Source organism: Malaclemys terrapin, chromosome 1, assembly GCF_027887155.1.
Source record: "Malaclemys terrapin pileata isolate rMalTer1 chromosome 1, rMalTer1.hap1, whole genome shotgun sequence".
Lineage (NCBI taxonomy): Eukaryota > Metazoa > Chordata > Testudines > Emydidae > Malaclemys > Malaclemys terrapin.
Window position 1 is genome coordinate 133958727 of NC_071505.1, and position 23103 is coordinate 133981829.

General features: G+C 46.9%; 1 protein-coding gene across 6 annotated transcripts in view; it reads left to right on the forward strand.

Annotated features, from left to right (window-relative positions):
* Positions 1 to 23103, forward strand: part of TSPAN11 (tetraspanin 11) — a 198278-nt gene that overhangs the window by 96496 nt on the left and 78679 nt on the right. For all 6 annotated transcript variants that reach the window (XM_054039563.1, XM_054039584.1, XM_054039555.1 and 3 more), the window contains 3 exons: positions 11450 to 11524; positions 14028 to 14132; positions 14736 to 14894. In XM_054039563.1, coding sequence (XP_053895538.1) covers positions 11450 to 11524; positions 14028 to 14132; positions 14736 to 14894 — 339 coding nt within the window. The remainder of the gene's footprint in view (positions 1 to 11449; positions 11525 to 14027; positions 14133 to 14735; positions 14895 to 23103) is intronic.

Genomic DNA, 23103 nt, shown 5'->3' on the forward strand with positions numbered 1-23103 from the left:
GCATGAAGCTATGAGTATTTTAGGCAATGGCTCTGAATACTGGCACCATTTTCCACAGGTGTTGGTTATTTTAGCTGATACCTCATTTGTGAGGGTAACAAAGGCAGAGAGAATACAGCTGCAGCTGGCGTCCTGAAGCAGCCCAGGCCCGTATGCTGCTAGCCTCTGTACTGCAATGGTGCCTGCTGAAGTTATCGCTGACTGCTGTGGGAAAGTGTCCTCCTGCAGAGAAAGAAATTAGGTTGCCATCCCTAGAAGCTTTTGGGAGAGGATTGCACAGTGCCTCCGTGAAAGTGTCATCAAGATCTCTCAGGAGGATTTAAGAGACATCCCAGTGTACATAAACAAACTGCTCTGCATGGCGCCCCCTTGGCTGACTCTACAGAGAAATGAAATACAAACAACAACACTACCTCTCTTGTACCACTGCCTCCTGTAGTACGAGTAAATTCATGCAAAGTTGGTAGCTGTATCCTGTTAAGTTGGTGGTGCCATCACTGTAATGGGAAATAAATTTACACACTTACCCAAGGATCCTTCGTTTGCACCGAGCTCGCCCGTGCTCAACTGCTGGGACTTACTGGACTGCGATGGAGTCTCAAACGGATCCTGGCTCACAGCACAACTCTTTGTAAAAATGGCAGATCCGTGGCTTGGCTCTGGATTGACTGTTAGGCATATCGGGAGGCCTAATGCAGTTCCTTTGCTTTCATGCTGCACTGCTGTTGGTCCCTGTCATACCCCTTCTCCTGACTCCCCTATGCAATCTGCTTGTAGTTGTCCACATTTCTATGGCTGGTCAATAACTGTGTCTGCACAGCCTCTTCTCCCCACAGGCCCAGGAGATTCAACACCTCCTGTCACAAGCCAGAGCTAGTCTGGAGCATGTAGTGAGCATGAGCAGTACGCAACAGTGGAGAACTGCTAGATGTGCTTGCCAAGATGTACAGTCAGAAAAAGGCATTTCCAAAATTTGCAGGGCTTTAAAGGAGAGGGAGGCTTTCTGCTCTCCGTGACCCCTGGGCAGTAGATTTCACAATTGTGACCAGAACGGTCAGTGTCAGGCATTGTGGGACAGATGCTGGAGGACTGTAAAGGTCAACATTGGTAACGTAGTGTCTACACTCATGCTGCATCAATCTCAACACCACTTGGGGAAGTGGTGTTACTGTGTCTCTGTAACAGGTCATTTATGTCGGTGGGAGAAACATTTAAGTGTAGGTATATGTGCAACTAGGTTGATACAAGGCTACGTGCAGATCAGGCCTTAGTTCAGAACTGGCTTTTCTTATACTTTATCAGTTGGATGCAATCCAGTCACTTTCTCCATAGACAGAGGGTCCTTCTGCAATGGAACCTGTGCTATTCACTACCACACTCTGCGTGAGGCCCCTTTGTGCCAGCATGCATGGGCATGAGTCAGGTACAAGGCTGATGTAATGATTCTTTCCCACAACCATCACCTTTTCTCCACTCTCAGGCAGGAGTGGGCTTCAGTAGGTCTCCAGGTAGGCCTCCGTAGTGGTGAAGTAGGTCTAGTGAGCAGCTCTGTAGCAGAATTTTCTCTCCCCACCTCCCTGCATATCTACTCAGAGGCTAGCCAAACTAATCAGACTGGATGCTGAGCTTGGGGTTTGAGCCATAATTGTCATCCTCATTTAACTAATGAATCAGAACTCTATGTTAATGGGGGGAAAAGAACCTTCAAGAGTTGCTGGGAAAAAAATAGCCTGGCTTTATTTTCACCACCAAACAAACCGCATTTCTCATGAGGCAAGTGTATTTATTCTGAGCGTGCCACTAGCTTCCTCAGAACATTTATTTACTAGGAAAGAAAGAGCCGTTTAAAAGACACTTTTGTCTGATATTCCTTTTACTCTTTACATTTCTAGAAAGATTTCTGATGACTTGACTAAGTATTAATAGAAGACTTGATTTTTAAAAAAATCCCTGTGAGGTGATGGCATGTACTAATTTAGACTGCCATTAAAAGAAGGTATAATTTTTCTCTTCAATAGCAACCATAGCAATTATATTCTTTTAGGAGAACCCTGGAGTTGTATTTGTAATGCTGTTTCAGTGACACATGAATTGGTGCTGACAAAATGAAGCCATCCTTTTGTTAACGTTCCCCTTCAAAAAAAATGTAATAAGTATTTGGTGTCCCAGGTGGTATCAGAAATGAATTTCGGACTGAGACACAGAAACTAGATGGGTTTTGGTAAGCTTGTGATTTTCCAAAAAATCCTGCCTGAAAGTTGAATTCTCTCGTTTGACCTAGATTTTATTGGATGTTAATTTCTCACAATACTCTTGGAACATTACTATTTTTCAATATGTAAGACATGCAGGTGTGGAGGAGATTAGCAGGAGAAGTGACAAGTTAATGAGGCAAACATTCTAATCACTGTTCTTAGAATCCCGTGTAACAAATGCATCAACTGTAAAATTACCAGCATAATGATCCACCTCCAGAACTCAAAAAAAAAAAAAAAAAAAAAGATTAATGGAAAGGAATAATTTTTTAACATTTTCCCAGATTTTGGCAAGCTGCTTTGTATTCTTAAGGGTAAAATAGCTCTATTAAAACGAAGCATCCCAGCCCTTTTTCCATTTGCTTTCTAAAGAGGAACAGCTCTTTAATGCAATGGTTATATTTAGTTCTTCTTCGAGTGCTTGCTCATATCGATTCCAATCAGGTGTGCGCGCGCCACATGCACGATCGTCGGAGAATTTTCTACCCTAGCAACACCCGGCGGGTCGGCTGTGGAGCCCCCTAGAGTGGCGCCTTCATGGCGCTGGATATATACCCCAGCCGACCCGGCGCCCCCTCAGTTCCTTCTTACCGCCCCTGACGGTCGTTGGAACTGTGGAGCGCGGCATAGTTGTTCTCCACTCTCCCTAGCTTATCCTGTTTTTCTGTAGATAGTTGTAGTTGTTATATAGTATTAGATAGTTGTTCAGTTTACCTGCCTCTATTCCACCCACAGCCAGAGGGGTGGAAAGAAAGTACTTTGTCCCCTCAAAGGACTATGAGTACTTATACACTCATCCCCAGCCGTGTTCACTGGTGGTGTCATCAGTGAATGCAAGGGAGCGCCACGGTCAACAGGCTGCAGCGCCCAAATCGAAGGACGCTAAGCGCTTCGATTTGTTTGGGCGTAAGGTTTATTCAGCCGGGTGGCTACAACTTAGAGCGGCTAACCAGCAGGCGCTCCTGAGCCGCTATAACTTTAATTCCTGGAACTCTATGGGGAAGTTCAAGGAATTGGTCCCCCAAGACTCCAGGGAAGAGTTTGGGGCCTTAGTGGAGGAGGGTAAGAAGGTAGCGCGGACCTCCTTACAGGCCTCCTTGGACATAGCAGACTCGGCTGCGAGGACCCTGGCTTCAGGTATCGCCATGCGGAGAATCTCCTGGCTCCAGGTCTCGGGCTTGCCCCCGGAACTGCAGCAAACCCTGCAGGATTTACCCTTTGAGGGTCACGGGTTGTTCTCGGACAAGACGGACTCTCGTCTGCAGAGCCTCAAGGACTCGAGAACAATCATGCGCTCCCTGGGGATGCATGTTCCGGGACCCCAGCGCAGGCCATTTCGGCCCCAGCCTCAGCGGTTCTACCCCCACCCCACCTCGTCCGAGACAGGACGCTGCCAGAAGGCGGGGGCGAGGTGGTAGGAGGAGGTTGACCGGCCCTCAACCCGGTCAGAACCAGGGGCCACCTCGGCCACCTTCAGGCCCTAGGCAGAACTTTTGAAGGTGCGGTCGAGGACGGCGCCCCAGACATCTCCCAGGATCCAGCCCCCTCCTTTCGGGATCGCCTCTCCCATTTCCACCGTGCTTGGTCCCTTATAACCTCGGACCGTTGGGTCCTTCGCACGGTGGAGAGGGGATACGCTCTCCAATTTTCTTCATCCCCCCCCTCCCACCCTCCCTACCCGTCCCTCTTCAGGGACCCTTCTCACGAGCAACTTCTTATACAGGAGGTTTCTACGCTCCTGTCTATGGGGGCCATAGAGGAGGTTCCATTAGAGTTAAGGGGCAGGGGATTTTATTCCCGCTACTTCCTGATCCCCAAGTCCAAAGGGGGTCTGCGACCCATCTTAGACTTACGCGGACTCAACAAATTCGTAGTAAAGTTGAAGTTACGCATGGTCTCATTGGGGAACATTATCCCTTCCCTGGATCCTGGAGACTGGTTCGCCGCCCTCAACATGAAGGATGCATACTTCCATATCGCAATCTACCCGCCTCACAGGCGCTTCCTGCGATTTGTGGTAAATCAGGTGCATTACCAATTTGCAGTCCTTCCCTTCGGCCTATCCTCGGCCCCAAGAGTGTTCACAAAATGTATGGCCGTCGTGGCAGCATACCTTCGTCGGCAAGGGATACAGGTGTTCCCGTATTTAGACAACTGGCTGGTACGCGGTCGCACCAGAGAGCAAGTTCGAGCTCACGTCCACATAATAGTGCACACATTCCACGAGTTGGGCATTCTACTCAACAAAGAGAAATCCACTCTAGAGCCTACCCAGAGGATAGAATTTATTGGGGCAGTCCTAGACTCCGGGCGTGCACAAGCTATTCTACCAGACAATCGTTTTCATACCATCACAAGCCTCATTCGAGGGCTCAGGGCCTTCCCAATTACTACAGTGAGGTCGTGCCTCACCCTGTTGGGTCATATGGCCTCCTGCACGTACGTAACCAGGCATGCCAGACTTCGGCTTCGCCCACTCCAGACCTGGGTATCATCGGTATACCGCCCATATCGGGACAGCCTGAACATGGTGATCACGGTTCCGAACTCGGTCTTGACCTCCCTCACCTGGTGGCTAGATCACAGTGTGGTTTGCGAGGGAATGCCGTTTCACGCCCCACAACCCTCTCTGCACCTGGTCACAGACGCTTCATCTCTGGGTTGGGGTGCCCATCTCAACGAACACCATACCCAGGGCCTGTGGACCGCACCCCAACTAGCCCTGCACATCAATGTTCGGGAACTGATGGCGGTGCGCCTGGCGTGCCAGGCATTTCTCAATCTCCTACGTGGCCGCTGTGTGTTAGTTCTCATCGACAACACCACGGCCATGTTTTACATCAACAAGCAAGGAGGAGCACGTTCGTCGATTCTATGCCAAGAGGTCATTCGCCTGTGGGACTTCTGCATCGCCCACTCGATCCATCTCACGGCATCGTTTCTTCCTGGAGTCCAGAACACTTTAGCGGACCGACTCAGCAGGTCCTTTCAGACGCACGAGTGGTCAATTCGTCCGGACATCATCTATTCCGTTTTCCAGAGGTGGGGATTTCCCCAGGTAGACCTGTTTGCATCTCGAGCCAACAGGAAGTGCCACGCGTTCTGCTCCCTACAAGGGCGAGCTCCGGGCTCTCTATCGGACGCGTTTCTCCTGCCTTGGAAAAACCACCTGTTTTACGCTTTCCCTCCATTTCCTCTGGTCCACAAGGTGCTGCTCAAACTACGCAGAGACCAGGCACAAGTAATTCTAGTCGCTCCAGCGTGGCCGAGGCAACACTGGTACACCACACTGTTGGAGCTCTCGGTTCAGACACCGATCCCGCTTCCGTTGTGTCCAGATCTCATCTCTCAGGACCACGGCCGACTACGTCACCCCGACCTATAATCACTCCACCTCACGGCGTGGTTGCTCCATGGTTCACCCAGGCAGAGCGGCAATGCTCGCACTCCGTCCAGCAGATTCTACTGAGCTGTAGGAAGCCTTCAACACGGACCACGTACTTGGCCAAGTGGAAGCGGTTCTCCTGTTGGTGCGAACGAGCCACGTCCCCGTTACAGGCACCTATTCCTTTCATATTGGAATATCTCCTCTCCCTAAATCAGCAGGGTTTGGCAATATCTTCAATTAGGGTTCACCTGGCCACTATATCGGCCTTTCACCCAGGGGAACTCGCGTCCACGGTATTCTCTAACCCGATGGTCGTTAGATTCCTCAAGGGCTTAGACCACATGTACCCACAACAACGTCAGCCCGTTCCGACGTGGGATCTCAACCTGGTTCTCTCCAAGCTCACAGGACCTCCATTCGAGCCACTGGCCACCTGTTCGCTTCTGTACCTATCCTGGAAGACAGCCTTCCTCGTAGCCATCACCTCAGCAAGGCGCGTTTCTGAACTCAGGGCGCTTACATCCGAGCCCCCTTACACGGTTTTCCATAAGGATAAAGTGCAGCTTCGTCCACATCCTGCCTTTCTTCCTAAGGTGGTCTCTCCGTTTCACATGAATCAGGATATATTTCTCCCAGTCTTTCATCCTAAACCACATGCTACTCGCCAAGACCAGCGTTTGCATTCTTTGGACGTACGCAGGGCCCTGGCTTTCTATATTGACCGCACAAAGCACTTTAGAAAGACGACGCAACTCTTCGTTGCAGTGGCCGACCGGATGAAAGGCTTACCGGTCTCATCACAACGCCTATCCTCCTGGATCACGTCTTGCATCCGGACTTGCTATGACCTGGCCGGTGTCTCAACGCCGCACCTCACCGCTCACTCAACGAGGGCCCAAGCTTCCTCGACTGCCTTCCTGGCTCAAGTTCCGATCCAGGATATTTGTAGAGCTGCAGTTTGGTCATCAGTCCACACATTTGCAGCTCACTACGCACTGGTACAGCAGTCCAGGGACGATGCTGCATTCGGATCAGCGGTTTTGCACACAGCAATGTCTCACTCCGACCCCTCCATCTAGGTAAGGCTTGGGAGTCACCTGATTGGAATCGATATGAGCAAGCACTCGAAGAAGAAAAGACGGTTACTCACCATTGTAACTGTTGTTCTTCGAGATGTGTTGCTCATATCCATTCCAAACCCGCCCCCCTTCCCCACTGTCGGAGTAGCTGGCAAGAAGGAACTGAGGGGGCGCCGGGTCGGCTGGGGTATATATCCAGCGCCATGAAGGCGCCACTCTAGGGGGCTCCACAGCCGACCCGCCGGGTGTTTCTAGGGTAGAAAATTCTCCGATGATCGTGCACGCGGCGCGCGCACACCTGATTGGAATGGATATGAGCAACACATCTCGAAGAACAACAGTTACAACGGTGAGTAACCGTCTTTTCCACTATTTTAACTTTTATTACTATAGGGGTCCATTGTGTGCTGGAATAATCCACAAAGGGGAGAAGGAACTCCATGAGTTTTAACTTGAGGAGTTTCCTTCTTATACTTCCGTAGGGTTAGGGGGTTGGATTCTGCCCTTTCATCCTTACCTCCACAGATGCGGTCAGGAGTGACACCCCAAAACTTACAGAATACCTGGCCTTCTTGTTGCTGCCCAATTCCAAAAGAAAGCAGTTGAAAGGTTCCAGGCTTCCTTGGCATTTCTCTAGCCAACATATCTATTTATTATTTATTTAATTTTAATTATGGTACCACCTAGAGGCCAGGGCCCCATTGTGCTAGGTTCTATACAGACATATAACGCTGAGATGGTCCCTGCTCCAGAGAGCTTAATGAGTCATAAAACCAAGGTCCTGAATGGGATCCTTAACTAAGTAGGGTTATTTGTTAACCCTTCTCACCTTAGATTTGTTTCAGTTCTGTTAATTACATTCTGCCTTCTTAGGTTGTCCCTGCAGTTTTAACTGGATATGGTACACTTCACTTGGTATCCCTCGGACTCTGTGTGCGTTCTGTGCTTTGTTCTGTTAAAACAGCTGCTCGGTTTCTCCCCAGAAGCATGTATGTTTCAGTGGTAGGTAGCTGGTAAAGCACTCTGGGATTTCTCTGGGTTGACAGGTGCTCTATAAACATACAGGAGTATTATTTACTGTAAAATGAAAATTTTCTCTCCATGGGTTTATAATGTAGTATTGGTCCTTTTATGTTCTAGAAAGCACTAATATAATCAATTTAAGTATATGTACAGTATTTACATTTAACCAGAATTTTGAATATGCATAATGTCATACCATGGGTATGGACCTCCTATAGATACTATTCTATAAGACAGTTTCAGTGGTGCTTTGTGTACTGTAGCAAGCATTCTGTTAATAATGGGTGAGCATTTAGATTGCCTGATTCTGATTTTACACTGATATTGCTCTATTGACTTCAACAGAGTTACTCCTGGTTTACACCAGCGTACAGGTGAGGAGAATCAAGCTGAGAGTTTTCTTTGACTGGGATTCTATGTACTAAGAAAAAGAATGCTGGTAAAATGCTGATATTGATATGGCTCTGAGAGTTCTTTCAATAGCTGTGAAAAAAACTGCAGGGGGTTCCTTTCACATAGTGTCATTAAGAGCAAAGTGTATCCAATTTTGCTCATCTCAGTCCTCTGCAAGTGAAGAAGGTGACAATAGGAATGAACTGGGTGATGTTTTGAAAACAAAGTCCCCATTCTCCATTTTACACTAGAGTAAATCAGAATTATCTCCACTGAAGTCAATGGAATTACACCAGAGTAAGAGGGAAATCAGGGCCTAGGTCTCTTTAATTGCAGTTGGAGGGCCAGATGCTTTGATGGTATGACTCAGCATAGCTCCACTGAAGTCAATTTACACAAGTTCCCCCTGTTTCCAAGTCTGCCACTGATGGCAGTCATACAGTCAGGTTTGCCTTAGTCTGCAGTGGTCACGTTTCTGGTTGAGCTCTTTTTCCCTCCTTGTATGTTAAGCAGAGTTGTGTTTGGCCAATACTTGAATGGGAGATATGCAAGAAAAACACAGGAGGTCACCTTGTTAGCAACAACCTAAAACGAATAACAACACTCCTAAGGATGCCATATTAGAGTCATGGCTAGAATGCATACCCCAGGGGTGGAGGGGAAGACCCCAGTATGGTAGAGAGTAAGGTACAAACGTTCATTTGACCCTAACAACCATCCTTTCAAAAGTGGATATCTAGCCTTGCGGCTGGTAATAGAACAGCACATACACTTGTATACAAGGAGTTAAATTTGAAGAACAAATATCCAAAGGTATAAAAGCAATGAATTCTTTGTACTTTGGTTCTACCTTGAAAACGACCCTTTGTAAATCTGCTGCCTATGTATATTCAGAGCCATAACGTAGTGACAAATTATTTCTTTTTCCTTTTTACTCTTGTCAGTGTAACCCTGACTTGTACAATGGTGTTTTTTGTCCCCCCAGGGCAGAGGTAGTCAGTTATTTTTTGTTAAGGTCCAAATTTCTTGGTCAAGGTATAGTAAAGGTCCAGACTCCAGAGAAAATTTTAAAAGCCCAATAATGATAATAAGTAAATAAGTTTTGGGGGTCTGTTCAGAAGCATCTGGCAGTCCAGATTGCAATTCGCTTGCTGACTACCCCTGCCCTAGCGACTGGTCCTCATAAGAGGATAAGACTCTATTAGGGCTGCCAGCTAGAGGAGTTTCTCCTTTAGCTCAAGCAATTGAACCTCATGCTGAAGATCCCAGGTTCAGAGCCTGCTGATGAGCCAAGCAGGTGGTCATTATGTTAGCCCTGCAAAGCCAGCACAGCTCACAGAGAGGGAGCTGGATTGTATTACTTCTTGAGAATCGTCAACAAAACTGTTTTAGGTTCCAGTTACAGGGCCAATTAGTTGCACTTTTGAAAACTTACTGAAGACAGTGATGTTTACCCATGTGTCTCTGAGCACATACTTCGGCCTGCAGAATCCCTATTACAGTTGATGTGCAAGGAGAGAACCCAGCTTGATTCTCAAAGCTGAGACTTTGGGTCCTGATCCTGCACACACTTATCAGCATGCCTAATTTTATGCCTATGAGTAACATCATTGATACTTACAGGACTCGGCCTTGCAGGGCTCTCACTCCAGAACTAAAAATAGCAGGGTAGGTGTTCCCGCGCAGGCTGGAGCCCAGGTTCTGAGACCCTCTAATTCCTATATTCTATACTGGGTAATGGGAAAATACCTCTCTCAGGATTATTATTTACAGGTTAAAAAAGAGGCAATGGAATAAACTGAGAAATTAAACGTCAATAAATGACCGGAATTGGGTTCTTTACAGTGGGCACAGATGTTGACCATTCTACATTAATTAAGGTTGTAAACCAGTTTACATTCTAATCCCAATTTGTAGATGCTCATCATTTTTAGTGATTTTTTTTTTCAACTTTGGGGCTGAAATTTCACACGGTTGGCCGATGCCTCAATATGAATCTTTCTGGAAATCGCTGCTTTTAATTTGTGAAAGGGTGAGACACAAAGTGCAGTTTTGCCACTGTTAAAAAAACCTCTCCCCCTTCCCCCACCCCCATGAATAGAGTGCAGGAGAGAGAGCATGAAACCAGCCAAATCCTTGAACTTGAAGTTTTCCATGTGCAGATTTCTCAGTGTACGTTTGCTTTGATAGGTTGTTGTTGTTTTTTTGTTTGTTTGTTTGTTTTTTGTTTTGTTATAGTTTTGTTTCTAAATGGCTGCAAAATAGGCTTTTGAACTTATAAAATCTGCTTTGGGCCATGCATAGTGTGAAAAGCCATTAATGTTTAAGGCCCCAATTCAGCAAAGCACTTAAGCACATTGGCTATTAGGTATGTGCATAATTGCTTTGCTAAGTATGGATGTAAGCATATGTTTGTGCTTTGCTGAAGCAGGGTCCAGACTATGATGTTATCCTTGATGCACTAGTCACCTGAATTGCTCCAACCCAGCCATGATTTCTTTACAAGGGAGACAAATGTTTATTAAAACCGGTGTCTCTGATAAAGGAACCCATTTAGCATCCTCCTGCTCCTTGTTCTCCCCATTGGCACGGCCTTCCCATCTTTTCCTTTCATCCCCACTTGCTCTTCCTTTGGTAGTCTTCTCTTTGTTTCCTAACTCCTTCATTTCCTGCTCAGCATGTTCCTGCCAATCTGTGTTAGCTACTTAAGTGCAGGGCCGGCTCCAGGCACCAGCTTGTCAAGCAGGTGCTTGGGGTGGCCGCTCCGGAGAGGGGTGGCATGTCCAGCTATTCGGTGGCAATTTGGCGGACGGTCCCTCACTCCCACTCAGAGCAAAGGACCTCCCACCGAATTGCCGCCGCAGATCGCGATTGCGGCTTTTTTTTTTTTGGCTGCTTGGGGCGGCCAAAACCCTGGAGCCGGCCCTGCTTGAGTGGCCCCCGTTACCATAGTATCTGAGCAGCTCTCAGCACCCCTAGGAGGTAGGGAAGCACTATTCTCCCCATTTTACAGCTGAGGAGCTGAGGCACAGGGAGACCAAGGTCACACATGAAGTCTGTGGCTGAGTACAGAATTGAACCCAAATCTCCCAAGTCCTATGCTACCCCCCTAACCCTTGAACCGTCTTTCTCTACTTGCGTCTTCATGGAAAAGTTACTTCAGAACTTCAGGGAATTACCATCTCTCAAACATAAGAGTGTCAGAGTTCCTGACATTGTTGAAACAAGTTTTCACTTCCTTTTGGAAACTCTGTTGTCCTGTTTTTCTAATCAGATACAACCGGGGTTCTTTTTTGTTTTCCCCCTTGCAGTATTTCTCCATGCTCCTCTTGATCTTCCTTATTGAGCTGGTTGCTGGAGTTCTTGCCTATGTTTACTATCAAAGGGTAAGTTGGAAGGTTTGTTTTATTTATATTTTTAATTTTACAGCAATAATTATCTGTCGGCAAGGTTGAGTTAAGAAAGTAACTTCTTATAAGAGCTCAATAGAAATTAATTGAAAATATTGGGTGTTTTGTAAAAGTTATCCAAAGTATTTTCTTAAATCCATAGGGCCAAATACCGTTGCACAAAGCAAGGCCACATAATAAGGGTCTAAACCACAGGAAAACGTTGCTGGGCTGAGGAACACAAATCCCAGTCCCATCCAGCTTAGCTCTGCCTCTCCCATAGGATATGGGAGAAGAGCAGCAGATACAACCCCTGGTTCTTCCTTTCCCCAAGTTCTGGGGCAAGCCAACTTGTACACCTTGATTGGCCATTCCATCTTCCCTCCATGTGACCCTGTGCAGACAGGCGTTGCAGAGCTCAGCACAAAGGGGTGTGTGGCAGCCCTTCAGATGTTGCTGCTGCCTGACTCCTCTGGGCATTTCTGCTGGGTTTGAGCCTTCATCTGAGCACAAAAGGGGGAACCCCTTGAGAATGCTGCAGACTGTAACAGTGCAAAGGAGTGTGCTTGAGGCTGGGTGAATTTGTAACTTCTTGTTCCTACACATTCATAGCATAAATTAGAAAATAAGACGATTCAGAACATTGGTCCCTCTAGTCCAGTGTCCTGACAATGACAGTCTGAGCCCCACCAACACACACAAAATGTTACTGCTGGAGAGAAAACCTCTCATCTCTTCCAACACGAAGGAAAGCTCTCTCCTCCCCTAGAAGCCCCGTACCAACTGGAGAGGGATGCCCCTTAGCACAGTTTCAGCAATCCAGTTGAGCTCCCCATCTCCACTGCTAGCCCCAGGGAACTGCATTTGAAACCAAACAAACCTAGATCAAAGGCTGGGTTCAAGCTCCTCTGTCCCTCTCCCCATGGGGTAGTTTCTCCAGCTCTCTGAACTGCATGGCCCCTAGCAGACAGTTGAGAAACCTACATCCCCAAGAACTGGTAGTGGTGAAACATGGGAGGCATTTCCATGGTCTCATCACTTCTGCAAATCCACAGCGACCCAACCCCCAGTGTAGACCGTGCTATGGCGACCAGAGAAGCTCTCTCCTGTTCGGCACAGGTAGCATCTTCACTAAGTGCTGCAGCGCTATAAGTGTAGACAAGCCCTCAGAAAGTTAAAGATTCTAATTCATTTATCCTGAAATATCTCTGAAGCCAACAACCTTACCCTGGTTTAGAACAGAGGCAACGTTAGACTGGGGCCCGTATTGTGTGGGACCAGTTCCCAAGCCCTGATCTGCTGTTCTCCCTCCCACTAGCTGGTATATTTGATCAGTAAAAAAAGCATATTTGTATGAATGGGAATTGGGTTTAATTTTGTAGAATTATACAATGTTGCACTTGCTGACTTTAATTGTGGATTCCTTTCCAAAAAACACCATTCGCTCACCAGAAATACTCCCACATAAACCACGAAGGGAATATTATATTTTGGCCAGTGTTGCACATGTTATACAACAGTGAAGCTGTTCTTTTTCTGCTTTGAAAGATTCTTTTGGGTTCTTTTGCTGTTCCATCCTGCAGAATCCCTCCATGCGCTATGTATTTTTTCTCTTTTGGAAATCTCTGGCCTGATTCTGATCTCACACCAGTGCAACTTCACGACATCAAAGGAGTTACCTCTTATTTTAAACCAGCATTACTGAGATCAGAATCAGGCTCATTGTCTTTTCTGGAACACTTTATTTTATTCACATTTTAAATCCCAGTAGCCTAATCATAGATAAGGAACCAGCTCACACTGACTTTAAGTAAACAGTAATCAAAGGCCTGTAGTACGAACCCAGAGTTCCATCAATCAGATTAATACTCTATGAAGTTATTACCAGATCATAATGTTGCTCATCTCCCATGCCTTTAATTTATTTTAATAATTTAGATTGCAGTTAATGATCTGGTCTTACTATCAATTATATTTTTCATTTCCTGTTTATTCTATTATTATCATTTTACATAGCACTGTAATTTAACACTGCATTTTGCAAATCTAGATTATTATGTGATCTCTCCTCTGAAGAGCTTATGCAACCTGACGAAACAAGCAAACACAAGATAAGATACAGAACAATAGTTCAGGGAACAGAAGGTTTGGTGTCTGACCTTTCTTGTTTTTTGTTTTGTTTTCTATCTATGGACACTTAGGATGTAGGGCCATCTGGGCCTTTGAATGTACTGTTTGTTTAGGGCGTATATCACTTTAAGCACATTTTAAAAGAAGATTTCACCAATTTAGGATTTTAATATATAAATATATCAGGCCTGATTCCAACTTCTTGCCAGTTTTACACCAGTGTAACTCCACTGACACTGGGACCTTATTCCTGATTTACACTGAAATAAGAAAGATCTGAATCATGCCTTGGAGGGTCCTAAAACCTAAAGCAAAAATGCACATTTCCTTCTAGAATGTATTCATTATGATTTTTCTCATTGGTGTACAGCTAAGCGAGGAGCTGAAACAGCATCTGACCCAGACCCTGACTGAGAATTATGCTGTTCCTGGGAAAACACACATCACCCATTCTATCGATCGCCTGCAGCAAGACGTAAGGAAACCTTCTGTTGCTCACACTGCTGCTGCCTAGCTGTTTGTCCCAGCTCATGTTTCATTTAATATTACTAGTTGCTGGAAATCTCATGCGATGACCTGAGCTTGCCTAATTTCCAGACCAAAGAAGTTCAGGGAAACCTCTGAAAGAAGCTTATCTGAAAGTCTGAGTCTTCAGATAGCTACCCTTACTGTTCTCAAAGTCGAGATGCAAAAACAGAGGCGACTCCAAATCAGCGATTACTTCTGTAAATTTGACTGCATTGGCTTTTGCAACAGTTACGGCCACTGGGCCTGATTCTGATCTCATTTACACTGGTATAAATCAGGAGTAACTGTTGGAGCCATTGGAGTTTAACTATTGTAAAACCAGTGTGAGATCAGAATCGGACCCCATGATTGAGTGTGTGCCCCCAGAGGGTGATAGCTGACATGGCCGGAGACGAAACGGAGTTGCTAACACATCCATCCCCTTGACGTATCTACAAACTGAAAGGGATGTATGTTTTCCTTGATAAGTGGCTCAACGTTACTTTGTTTTCTTCTCATGAGGATAATGTCATGCCCTCCACTGAATGTCAGCATTTCCTTTCCATTGCAGTTCAAATGCTGTGGCAGCAATAGCTCCGCTGATTGGCAGCACAGTGTCTATATCCTGTCTGTAGAGTCCAGTGGCCGAGTGGTACCAGATAGCTGCTGTAAAACAGTCACCTTCAAATGTGGGAAGAGGGATCATCCATCTAACATTTACAAGGTGGAGGTAAAATGCCATTTTGACAGTCTGGGTTTTTTCCTACTGTTTGTTGAACAAATCATAAATGACGTTATCTTATAGAAAAATGAAGGGATGGAAACTGATGGAAGTATCAGTAATAATTGCACTTTTATGATAACTTGTGTGGTGGTCTGTGATCACTCAGTCCTTAAGGTGCCTGCAAGAGTTCTGCTCTATTTTGTGTCCGGTTCCAACGGCCTGTGCATAACCATAAGAGCTTCCCAGTGCCCAGCTCAAACTCTGTTGAACCAAGCCCTTAAAGGCACAGTCCTCAATGGTACAGTTTTCCCTTCCAAACCAAAACTTAATAACTAGAACACTTTAAAAACCAAGAGTAACACAACACACAAATACTTTTTAACCAACCTAATAACTAAACTGCTAAGAATGCTCAGTTAGACTTTGAGGTGCTCGGCACAGTCACTTGAACCTACACGGCTCCCCTATAACATCAGCACTACTGCGGTCAGAAGTTGGCAGGTTGCTCCAGGTCCTGGGACTCCGTGGTCTCAACCTGCTGTGGTTGTTGCCTGTCTGAGACCCTCTCGATTCAAATATCAGGCTCTGTGCCTCTTATCTCCCTCCCTTCTGGGATTTGAAGAAGGCGTCACTTATTCCTCTGTAGGATGTGTCCGAATGGGCTGATGACCTCATACAACCAGGGGGCTACATCTCAAGACACCACTGCTGCTTGCGATTCTTGTTTCCATCATAGATATTTACAGCATCATTTTCATGAAGTGGCAGCTCCGGGTACCCAAAATCATATTGGGTTTTTTTGTTTTGCCTTATTTGTCTCTTTATAAATCTGCAAGTCCCCAGTGACTCGGACATCAGTTTCTAACAGTGCAGACATTCTTGTTTTAGCTGTAGAGTTGGTGCCATTCTGTAATTTAACAATGCTTAATTTGGATCAAAGTCTGACTCTTCATCGTTTTTCAGTAAGCACTTCATTATTGTGACACCATTTTTCACCAACTCATTAGATGGGGGTTAATGGGAACTAATAGTTACATGTCTAAATCTGTACTTCACTGCTTAAACTCATGCCCACTAAACTGTGGCCCTTTATCAGGTGTACCATGTCTAGCATAAATGTGCATGTCAAATCTAATCACCCATTTAGCTGTAGTATTTTCTAGTAAAGCCATCTCAGGGAAGTGAGAATAATAGTCTAGGACAAGTACATAGCTTTTCTGCAGCCGACATAAACAAGTCTATGCCTACTTAGCTCCACTGAACTTCTGTCAAATGCTGTAGGGAGTGTGTCTGCAACCAGCAAATCTCTCCCATTCAATTTGCAAATACTACCTTTATAGCTGAAAAAACAATCTCTATTCTCTGAGTGTGTTGTGGGAGGTGTTTGCCAGGCCCCTCTTGGCAATGGCAATAAGTGATTTATGGTCAGTTTTAGCTAACATCAGTCTCCTATAAATAAAACCACGAAACTTTTTACAGCCATGGATTAAGGCCTAAGCCTCCTTCTCTATTTGGGCATCTTGACCCACTGTTTTTGGTAGTGCCCGTTGTCAAGGCTGTTTCCCCACTCTGAACTTTAGGGTACAAATGTGGGGGCCTGCATGAAAACTTCTAAGCTTAACTACCAGCTTAGATCTGGTCCACTGCCACCATTCCCAAGTGGATTCCCTTCCCTGGGAAGCCTTGAGAAACTCTTCACCAATTCCCTGGTGAATACAGATCCAAACCCCTTGGATCTTAAAACAAGGAGAAATTAACCATCCCCCCTCCTTCCTTTCACCAACTCCTGGTGAATACAGATCCAACCCCCTTGGATCTAAAAACAAGGAAAAATCAATCAGGTTCTTAAAAAGAAGGCTTTTAATTAAAGAAAAAGGTAAAAATCATCTCTGTAAAATCAGTATGGAAAATAACTTTACAGGGTAATCAAACTTAAAGAGCTCAGAGGACCTCCCTCTAGCCTCAGGTTCAAAGTACAGCAAACAAAGATAAACACTCTAGTAAAAGGTACATTTACAAGTTGAGAAAACAAAGGAAAACTAACACACCTTGCCTAGCTGTTTACTTACAAGTTTGAAATATGAGAGACTTGTTCAGAAAGATTTGGAGAATCTGGATTGATGTCTGGTCCCTCTCAGTCCCAAGAGCGAACGAACTCCCAAACAAAGAGCACAAACAAAAACCTTCCCCCCCACCCCCCCCCAAGATTTGAAAGTATCTTGTCCCCTTATTGGTCCTTTGGGTCAGGTGTCAGCCAGGTTACCTGAGCTTCTTAACCCTTTACAGGGAAAAGGATTTTGGAGGCTCTGGCCAGGAGGGATTTTATAGTACTGTACACAGGAGAGCTGTTACCCTTCCCTTTATAGTTAGGATACCCGTGATGCTTATGCCACTTGTCTTCAGTTTTGATCTTACTGTTGTAAGATAACCACACCAATACCCTCCTTGGAGGTGTCTGTGGACAGCTTACTTTTACGCTTACTCTCCTAGTACCTCAGGACTGGGGCTTCTTTAATTAATGCCTTCAGTTTCTCAAATTCTTTATTAAAAGTTGCATCTCATGTCCGTTGGACAGTTCCTCTCCTAGGTTGCTGTCTTGCACAACTAGATTAGGCAAATATTTCTCTACATAGTTCACCATTCCAAGGAATCTTTGTAGCCTTCCTTTTCTGCTGGGGCAGGCGTGTAGGTGATGGCCTCTACCTTTACACCTTGCTGTGTTAACTTCTCTCCCAGGTATGTTATATATGTTACATGACATTTATATTTCTTTCTTGAGTGCTTGCTTATATCAATTCCATTGTAGGTGTGCACGTGCCCACCTGTGCGGTAGTCAAAGACTTTTGCCTTAGCGGTATCCGTAGGGAAGGCCATGGCACCCCCTGGAGTGCCACGCTCATGGCGCGGTATATCAGGCGCCGCCGTCCCTGCACCCTCTCAGTTCCTTCTTACCGCCCATGGTGGTTAGTCGGAGCGCCTCTCTCCCTTGCTTCACGAGGGATTAGCGGTTGTTCTCGCCTCATCAATCCAAATGGCGGGCCTCTCGCAGGAGATGCGGACTTCAATCCAAGACCTGGGGGTTTGTCTCTTCTCTGAACAGAGAGACACCAGGCTGCATGGGGTGAAGGACACGAAGGCCACCCTTCATTCACTGGGCATACATATGCCGCAGCCTGCTCGGAAGCCCTTCTGGGCGCCCGTACCACCAAGACTTTGGCAGCCCCACCAACATTCTGTAAGAAGTGACAGTAGCTTCAGTCAGCGTCACCCCTATTCTTCCCGCTCACCTGCACAGCCTGGGCCCTCTAGACACCCTGGGGGGCCAGAAGCTTGCGTTTTGAGGCTCCTCCCAGGAGCGACGCCCCAGTCAGTTCCCCGGATCCTTCCCGCCCCTTTTTGGATCACCTTCAATCTTTCCACTCGGCCTGGTCAAGGGTAACTTCAGACAGCTGGGTCCTGGATATAGTATCCCGGGGCTTTACCCTACAGTTCATGGCTGCCCCTCCCTCCCACCCAACCCCTTCCCCGTCCCTCTTCAGGGACCCCTCTCATGAGCAAATCCTCATTCAGGAGGTCGAAAAGCTCCTGTGCCTGGGGGCGGTGGAGGAGGTTCCTAGGGACATGCAAGGAAGAGGTTTCTACTTCTGTTATTTCCTAATCCTGAAGGCAAAAGGGGGCCTCGGACCCATTCTGGACTTGCGTCATCTCAACAAGTCTCTCACGAAGTTTAGGCTCCTCATGGTTTCCCTGGCCTCCATCATTCCTTCCCTGGATCCAGGAGACTGGTACGCCACTTTCGACTGGAAGGATGCATATTTCCATGTTTCCATATTCCCTGGACACAGGCATTGCCGTCCTCCCACTATAAAACGGAGGAATTTCCAGTTCACGGTGCTCCCTTTTGGCCTATCATCAGCCCCAAGGGTGTTCCCAAGTGCATGGTGCCAGTAGCGGCTTACCTCAGGTGGCATGGGGGCCACCTGGTCCCGTATCTCGACGACTGGCTCATCAAAGTCAGGTCTCCGGAGTGGGTGCAAAGAAGCTTCAATCTGGTTCGCTCCACCTGTCTCAGCCTGAGCCTGTTGATAAACTTGGAGAAGTCCATTAACACCAGTGCAACGCATAGAGTTTATAGGGGCAGTCCTTGACTCCACGCAAGCTAAGGCCTTCCGTCCAGAGGCACAGTTTCAGGCCATGGCAGACTTAATCTCCCACACAAGGGCCCATCACGGCCCATATGTGCCTGTGACTAGATCTGATGGGGAAGGGGTCACAAAGGGAACCCCTTGCAGCATCAACTCGGGGTTCCGCCACCAGTCCAAAGACTGTAGGACATGGCTCGGCACCATAACCATTCGGTCCAGGGGGTGCCTGCTGGGAATGTAAACCAAAGCCAGCCATGTTTGCAGGGGCCTTATATGGAGCCGGGCATGGCTGACCATACGTACATGCAGCCATGTGGCCCAGTTACAGGCATCACCTAGATGCATCAGATCTAGGGTGGGGGGCCCACCTGGGTGAGCTCAACACCCAGAGGCATTGTCTGCAACACGACCTAGCCCTGCACATCAAGTCAGGGAACTCAGAGCGGTTTGCCTGGCTTGCCAGGCTTTCTTACCCCATCTGAAAGACAAGGTCATGCAGGTCCTGACTGACAATACAGCCACAATATATTACATCAACAGGCAGGGCGGTGCCATGTCCTCGGCCCTTTGTCAGGAAGCTCTCAGCCTCTGGGACTTCTTTGTACAACACATCATCTTCCTGGTAGCGGCTCATCTGCCCGGAACTAGGAACGTCCTGGCAGATCACCTCAGCAGGTCCTTCTTGTCTCGCCACATGTGGTCGCTCCATCCAGAAGTGGCCAGCCTAATCTTCCGCCGGTGGAGGACTCCCCAGGTGAACCTGTTTGCGTCTTGGCAGAACAGGAAGTACCACATGTTCTGCTCTCCACTGGGCAGGGACCAGGGCTGCTTGTCAGACGCCTTCTTGATTCCGTGGTCGGGAGCGTTGATGTACGCCTTTCCGCCGGTGCCATTAATCCACAGGGTCCTGTTCAAGGTGAAGCAAGACAACGCGACGATCATCCTTGTTGCCCCAGCGTGGCCTTGGCAACTCTGGTTCAGCATGCTGCTGAGCCTGTCCGCAGCCAGCCCACTGCAGCTGCCTCTTCGACCAGGTCTGCTGTCCCAGAACCACGGCAGCCTGCTGCACCTGAACCTCACGGCGCTGCACTTGACAGCCTGGCTGCTGCGTGGCTGAATGGGGAGGAGCAGCAATGCTCCTGGTATCCAGCAGGTTCTGTTGGGCATCAGGAAACCCTCCACCAGGGCTACCTATGTGGTGAAGTGAAATGCTTCACATGGTGGGCCTCGGATCAGCTCATTCATGCAGAGGAGGCCTCGCTGTAGGAGCTGGATTTTATAATGTACTATGAGAATTAATGTATGATTTGATTTCATCCTGTCAGCCACCCTTTTTGAATAGCAGAAAGGAATGACAGACCAGAACAATCCTTACGACTGATTATGGTCACCCTTTTGTTTTAGAATAAGTTATAATGTCTACTATGGTTTCCTATATGTATTACAAAGTAGGCCTCTAGTTAAATATACATTTCTTTGTTTTAAGGTTTAGTAAGTAAGAAACAGGATTCTCTATTGTGTCTATGTTAAGTAGATTAGAGGAACATTGAAGGCCTGGGTCTCAATGTAAATTGTCTTGGTTATTGATTGTAAAACTTAGCAAGGTTTAATTTGCAATGCCTTTTTGCTCCATATAAAATACTACTGTTTGTATTCTCAATCTGTGTGAATAAGGAATGTATGCATCAGGAAAAGATAAGGTGCGAAGGCCATTGTTATAGCCAGAGTCAAGGAAGAATGAGTGAAGAGACTTAAAGGACATCAAAGAATCATCAACGCGCATCCATAATGAAGGGCAGATTGACGACCCTGAGGTGAAGGCTGGCACACCTAAGGACAATTGATTAAATTGGAACAAAGGACAGGATGATCCTCTTGAGGTGTATTGGAATGTTTACACCAATTAAGAAGTAACTGGTCACAAACTGACACAGCAAAATCCATAGGCTTCAACAGAGGAAAAAAACCTATAAGAACAGGGTGCTTGGCCATGGGACTTCAGGTTCGTCTTGCCACACTCCAGGAGCATCGGATCGCGACCGACAGAGCCCCACTCCCCTCTGCAACCAATCTGGCTGGCCACTAGATTGATCCAGACTCTGGACTGGTAACTATAAACATCAATGCAGGACTATGTGTGTATGTGTGCGTGTGTGTCTCTAAAAAGCATATGCTAACTGTGGTATTCTCAATAAATGCTGTGTATTTACCTTCCTCTATAAAGATCCCGTGTGCTTTGTATGAGCATAACATTGCGGCAGGACGTCCTGGACTATCTGCTCCACCTCAAGCTCCAGGGCTTGTCATTGTCTTTGGTCAAGGTTCACCTGGCAGCCATTTCCGCATTCCACCCTCTGTTTCAAGGCAGGTCGGTCTTCGCCCATCCTATGATGACATGGTTCCTGAAAGGGCTGGAGCACCTTTACCCGCATGTCAGGGACCCGGTCCCACCTTGGGACCTCGGTCTCATGCTGTCAAAGCTCCTGGGCCCTCCCTTCGAGCCCTTGGCTTCCTGCTCCCTTTTGCTTCTCTCCTGGAGAGAAGATCACCATCTTGGTCGCTATAACTTCGGCCTGTTGGGTGTCTGAGATCAAGGTGCTCGCTTCGGAGCCCCTTTTTAGTCTTCTATAAGGACAAGGTCCAGTTGTGTCCTCACCCAGCCTTTCTGCCCAAGGTCGTTTCCCAATTCCACATGAGCCAAGATATCTACTTACCGGTCCTATGTCCAAAACCTCATGCGACAGATGAGGAGTGCAGGCTGCACGGCCTGAACGTCAGGCAGGCACTGGCCTTCTAGATTGAAAGAACAAAGCTGTTCCATCAGTCAACACAGTTGTTCGTGGCTGTTGCTGACAGGATGAAAGGTTGCGTGGTGTCAGCCCAGAGACTCTTGTCCTGGATCACAGCCTCCATCCACTACTGCTGCAAGCTGGCGAAGGTGCCCTCACCAGCAGTCGTGACTGCTCACTCAACTAGGGCGCAAACTTCCTTGGCAGACTTCCACGGTCAGGTGCTGATCTGAGAAATTTGTCGAGCTGCAACCTGGTCGTCTGTCCACACATTCACTTCACATTATGTGCTGACCCAGCAGGTTTGAGATAACACTGGCTTCGGCAGAGCAGTGCTCCAGTCTGCAAAACTGTGAACTCCGAGCCCACCTCCAAGGATTCTGCTTGTGAGTTACCTAGAATGGACTTGAATGAACAAGCACTGGAAGAAGAAAAAACGGTTTCCTACCTTTCGTAACAGTTGTTCTTCGAGATGTGTTGCTCATGTCCATTCCATTACCTCTCCTCGTGCCCCTCTGTCAGAGTTGTTGGCAAGAAGGAATTGAGAAGGCGCAGGGATGGCAGCACCGGATATACCGCGCCATGAGTACAGCACTCCCTAAGGCAAAAGTCTCTGACGACCGTGCATGTGGGGGCACGCACACCTACAATGGAATGGGCGTGAGCAACACATCTCAAAGAACAACAGTCACAAAAGGTAGGTAACCAGTTTTTTTGTTTGTTTTAGCTTTAGGCCAGTTGCTCTGGTTCTTTCCAAAGCTGCTAGGGGCCTATGGTCATGTTCTTCTACTGTTTTTCCCCAGATCAAAATATTATCTATGTAATCCTCTAGACTATCAAAATTGTGCTATATTTTCCAGTGAAACACTTTGGATGCTGAACACAACCCAAATGGCAGTCTGTAGAAACAATGTCTCCCCAACCAGGTGCTGATGGTGCACAAACGTGCTGTTTTTCTAAGCGTCCTGCAGATATGTCAAGCATAGAAAAATATTTGGCACCAGCCGTCTCCTCCAAAAATTCTCCCCTTGTAGGTAGTGGGGGAAATTCCCTTTTCATGTAATTATTTAATTCTTTTGGGTTTGTACATAAGTGAAGGTTTTTTGTTTTTTTTTTTTCTATAGTGACCAATGAGTGTACTCCTGTTGGTTCCTCTACTACTTCTATGATTCCCAGAGCAACAAACCAATCCAGCTCCTATTTTAACCTCTTCCCTAAGGCAAGGGAAACTTTCCTAGGGATGTGAATTGTTGGATAGTTGGGCTTTTTCAGGTTTATTCT